The sequence below is a fragment of the Penaeus chinensis genome, chromosome 17 (genome assembly GCF_019202785.1).
Source record: "Penaeus chinensis breed Huanghai No. 1 chromosome 17, ASM1920278v2, whole genome shotgun sequence".
NCBI classification, from domain to species: domain Eukaryota; kingdom Metazoa; phylum Arthropoda; class Malacostraca; order Decapoda; family Penaeidae; genus Penaeus; species Penaeus chinensis.
In genome coordinates this window covers 10463486-10468485 of record NC_061835.1, presented here as the reverse complement: position 1 = coordinate 10468485, position 5000 = coordinate 10463486, and the positions used below count along the sequence as shown (strand labels likewise).

The following is a 5000-nucleotide window of genomic DNA, read 5'->3' as shown; positions in this document are numbered from 1 at the left end:
TGTCGGCCTCCACCTCCACCACGTTGACGGGGCCTCCGCTCCGGCTGCGGGGGCGGTGGCCGCGGGGGGAGGTGCCCCCGGGCGCGCTGCGGGTGGACGAGCGGCGCGGCAGCGGCGACGACCGGATGGAGGAGCGCCCGGACGTCACCTGCGTCACCACGACGGGGCCCGGCGAGAACGTCGTCAGCAGCTCTGAGGGAAACACGAGGGCTCGGGTTAGTGGTCGCCGAATGGCCGGCCGGCGTCAGGAGGAAAGGGGGAGGAAGAGAATTTGACTGAATAAAGTCATATTCAATTGCTATGTGTGGAAGTAACTGTTGATCACATCCTCAGCTGCCATAACCAAGTGATTGGTGACAAAGGCACGGTTACTATCAGTAACAAATGATATTAAAGTAAAATAGCTACAAGAGAAAAGCATTATCACCCACAATCCTTGCCGTGTGTGCCTGTGGTTAATGTCCAAGAGAGATACATGCCCCACACCTACCTGCACCCACCTTACCCCTTGATAAACGTGCAGTGTCTACGATTCCCCAGCTAACCCCCATCCATCCACCCCTCCCCGCACCCACCCGCCCTACCCATTGACGAATGTATATTTGTCTACTATCCTCCAGGCAAAATCCTCCACCTCCACCTGTACACCCACCCAACCCACCGCACGCGCACTCAACCCCACCCACACGCCATTTCATCCATCCCGTCCAGCCCACTCATCCACCCAACCCACCCACATGCCACACCACACGTCCAACCCGAACAAACGCCCACCCACACTTCCACCCCACCCACACCTATACCCCATACACACGCCCACTCACATGTATACCCTACTCACACTTATATCCCACGCACACTTTCACTCCATCCACACCTATGCCCCACCTCCACCTTTCCACACGCCCACCCAAACTTATACCCCGCCCACACCTATACCCCACCCACACTTTCACTCCACCCACACCTATACCCCACCCACACTTATACCCACCCACACTTTCACTCCACCCACACCTATACCCCACCACACCTTCTTCCACACGCCCACCCAAACTTATACCCCACCCACACTTTACTCCACCCACACCTATACCCCACCACACCTTCTTCCACACGCCCACCCACACTTATACCCCACCCACACTTTCACTCCACCCACACCTATACCCCACCGCACCTCCTTCCACACGCCCACCCAAACTTATACCCCGCCCCCATCTATACCCCACCCACACCTATACCCCACCCACACTTTCACTCCACCCACACCTATAGCCAACCACACCTCCACCCTCCCCCCCGCCCACCCAAACTTATACCCCGCCCCCACCTATACCCCACCCACACGCCCACCCAAACTTATACCCCGCCCACACCTTTACCCCACCCACACGCCCACCCAAACTTATACCCCGCCCCCACCTCAACCCCACCCACACGCCCACCCACGCCACGCCTTACCTCGCGACGGGTGCCGAGTGCAGGTCTGGTACATGGAGCCCTGAGGGAGTTCCAGAAGCGAGTCCTTAGAGTGATGATACTGCTCCGATTTCCCGGGCGAGGACGCATGACCCCGCCTCGCCCTGCAGGTCACGACCACTGCCACGACGATAGCCACGCCCACCACCACGCCCACGACTCCCGCGACCACAACACTGACCTGAGGACCTCCGCCGCCCCCAGCCGCGACGGTGGGCGCCACTTCAGAGACTTTGTTGACTGCTTGAGGAAGAAAGGAAGGCGAGGGTCAGGAATGGAAGGGAGTCTGTTTTTCCTCGTGTTATTTGTATTGCTTTTTAGTCCTTCTATATGTCTATATATTGATCTGTTTGTATGTCTGTTCATATATCAATCTGGTTGGGTCATGTTGTGTTTGATATGAGTACATGTGTACAGTATTCAAATCGTTCAGAATGGATTAGATTGTAAATTGGTCTGGATATGAGTTTGTCAAATGGATTTACCTACTGTGATGCTCACACACCTACGCACACACACACACACACACATGCATGCATACACACACACAAACACACTCCCAAACACACACACACACACACACACCCATACATACACCTAAACACACATACATACTCCCAAACAAACACGCACACACACCCATACATACACCTAAACACACATACACACTCCCAAACACACACACACACACACACACACACACACACACACACACACACACACACACACACACACACACACACACTCCCAAATAAACACACACACACCCATACATACACCTAAACACACATACACACTCCCACACACACACACACACACACACACACACACACACACACACACACACACACACACACACACACACACACACACACACACACACACACACACACACACACACACACAACCCCCACTCTAACACACACACTCCCCACCCCCATCCCCACCCCCCACCTACCCACAACCCCCACTGCCGCCCCGTACTCACAGTTCACGGATACATCCTTCGGGAGAACCTGCTGTGGTTTCGGCGTGTGTGTCTTCAGCAGCAGCGTCCTTTCCTCGCCTCGGCCCTTGGCGTGTGAAGCGTACATCGTCAGCACGTAGTCTTGTTCGGGCGACAGCTCCGTCAGCACGAATCTCGGCTCCGTCTTGTTGTGTGCTGACACCAGGCGGTTCCCCTCACGCACCTGCAGGGGGAGGGGGGGGGAGGTCATGGAGCGAAGGGGCAGGGGGGGGGGAGGGGGCCCTTTGAGAGGGGGAGGGTCTGTTTCTTCGTGCCTGTCTTTCATTTCATGAATCTATCGCTTTATCTATGTATATATCAGGCTATCTCTCTACTTATCTATTTTCTATCTCTCTCACTATCTATCTAGCTATGCGTATATCTATCAACCCATTTAGCTATCCATATTTCCACCAGTTTCTCTATCTATCATCTTGATGTCTGTCTACCTATCTCTTCATCAACCTGTCTATTTATTCACCTATTCCTCCATCTATCTGTTTAACAAAACATATAGATTTTAAAATGATGAACACCAATGAAAATATAGACAACTACAAGGAAAATGCCAGAGAAAGAACAAGACACACAGATAATTCCATATATATTGAAAGGCAGATACGCACCTTCCATAGACAAATATATTTAACTGAAATAGACAAACTAACAGGTAGTAACAGAGAGACAGAGAAGCGTCTATGCCATCATCTTTCAAATCCAGTGTCTTACATTTTCTTTAAGCTACACTCCAGGGGGGTCTAATCTACATTCAAGCTTGAAAATGTCTGCCCTGCACTGTACAAATTGTGCCACGCATAAAAAATGTGCAATGGTGCTCTCTCTATATTCCAGGAGTATGATCAATTTCAACTTCCTATAAATATTTTCCAGTGAACCGATACGTAAGATTGGCTGTTGCATGGGCTTGCATAATAATAAAAAAATCCTTGCAATATCCAATATTTATATAAACGCGGGTGAAGTAGAAATGGAGTTTAACCTCAATTTTTTAAACTTTATTCTTAAGATTATTACATGAGCTATGAATACGAGAGGAAAGAAGCAACATACAAACCTATTCATCTGATTATCTTCTTTTCTGTCTGTCTGTCTGTCTGTCTGTCTGTCTGTCTGTCTGTCTGTCTGTCGTCTGTCGTCTGTCGTCTGTCGTCTGTCTGTCTGTCTGTCTGTCTGTCTGTGTGTTTGATTGTATGTATGTATGTATGTATGTATGTATGTATGTATGTATGTATGTATGTATGTATGTATGTATGTATGTATGTATGTATGTATGTATCTATTCATCCGTCTATTTTCCTGTTTATCTACTTGTGGGTGTCTGTCTGTCGATTTATCTATCTGTCTGTCTATCTATCTCTCTATCAACACATCTTTAAAATAACTAAAATAATGGAGTCTCATCTCGTTCACTGGAGTTCATAAGATCCCTCCCTGCTTCAAAAAATATATATAAAAAAAGAGAAAATAAATAAATAAATAAATAATCATTATCAGCACTAACGGACCATCGAAGCGCCGACGGGACTCACCTCGATGTGGTAGAGCTGTGGTAGGACCGACATCGATGACCCCGGCGAGCAGGTCACAGCAGCAGAGTCGGTGGTGACGTCGTGGTAGTGGCAGCCTTCAAGGGCGCTGGGAGGCTCTGGGAGGGGGGGGGGGGGGGGGAAGAAGCCAGAAGGTCCTTCGTTAGTATGCCTGTGAGACCGTGTTTCGGGTATGCTTCATGGGTTATGAATCATGTTTCGAAGCTGGGGTTCGAAGGGGATGCATGAAGGTATAGTGGGCTGTGGGTGGAGATACTTAAAAACAAACTACGAGCTTGATATTTATAAGGTAGGCGTCCTCTTTCTACTCTCTATCTCCTCTCTCCCTTTTCGACAATTGGTTCATGACGTGTTTCTTTTGACTTTGAATAATCTACAAGCCTTTGGACAAATCTCGTTTGCGCTCATTCATTACAAGCTTTGATGTTTGAGGTGATAATATCCTCTATGACGCAAGTCGACGGCAAAGGCAACAAACGCAATTGAGATTCACTCTGCATTAGTATTCGGTCGACACCTCTCCCTTTGTCGGGCGCATTCCACGTTGAAATGCGCGCCAAAGGCTGTTTATGAGCACGGGGAGCAAAGCGTCAGCAGCGAGCTCTCTCTGCCGTGATGAGCGCTTCATGCCTCCATTATGGTCTCCGCGATGGCCATGCTCTTCCCCCGCTTAATCCCGGCCTCGAAGCCTCATCCGATCGGATTGAAGCCCTCCTCCCTCGGGGCCCGGGCGGAGAGCAGCCCGTGAGTGCAGGGCGTTCGTGTGCGGCCGCGAGGGTGGCGTAAGGGCCCTCCACGCCGGGGCTGTCGGTGGATCTCCCTCATTTGATCTCCCTCACTTGATCTCCCTCACTTTCCTGATAATTGCTGGCTCTGTACACGCGAGAGGTCTTGCCGCGGGATTTACAAGAGGCTTCCTCCGCCTAAAAAGCCTTTGTTCACAA

The 5000-nt window shown here is 50.4% G+C and overlaps 1 protein-coding gene across 1 annotated transcript in view; it reads right to left on the bottom strand.

Annotated features, from left to right (window-relative positions):
* Nucleotides 1-5000, bottom strand: part of LOC125034053 (hemicentin-2-like) — a 259702-nt gene that overhangs the window by 614 nt on the left and 254088 nt on the right. Inside the window, exons 12-15 of the mRNA XM_047625694.1 lie at nucleotides 4039-4154; nucleotides 2471-2672; nucleotides 1465-1725; nucleotides 1-192 (exon numbers count right to left, since the gene is read on the bottom strand). The exon at nucleotides 1-192 is cut by the window's left edge and continues 614 nt beyond it. Coding sequence (XP_047481650.1) covers nucleotides 1-192; nucleotides 1465-1725; nucleotides 2471-2672; nucleotides 4039-4154 — 771 coding nt within the window. The remainder of the gene's footprint in view (nucleotides 193-1464; nucleotides 1726-2470; nucleotides 2673-4038; nucleotides 4155-5000) is intronic.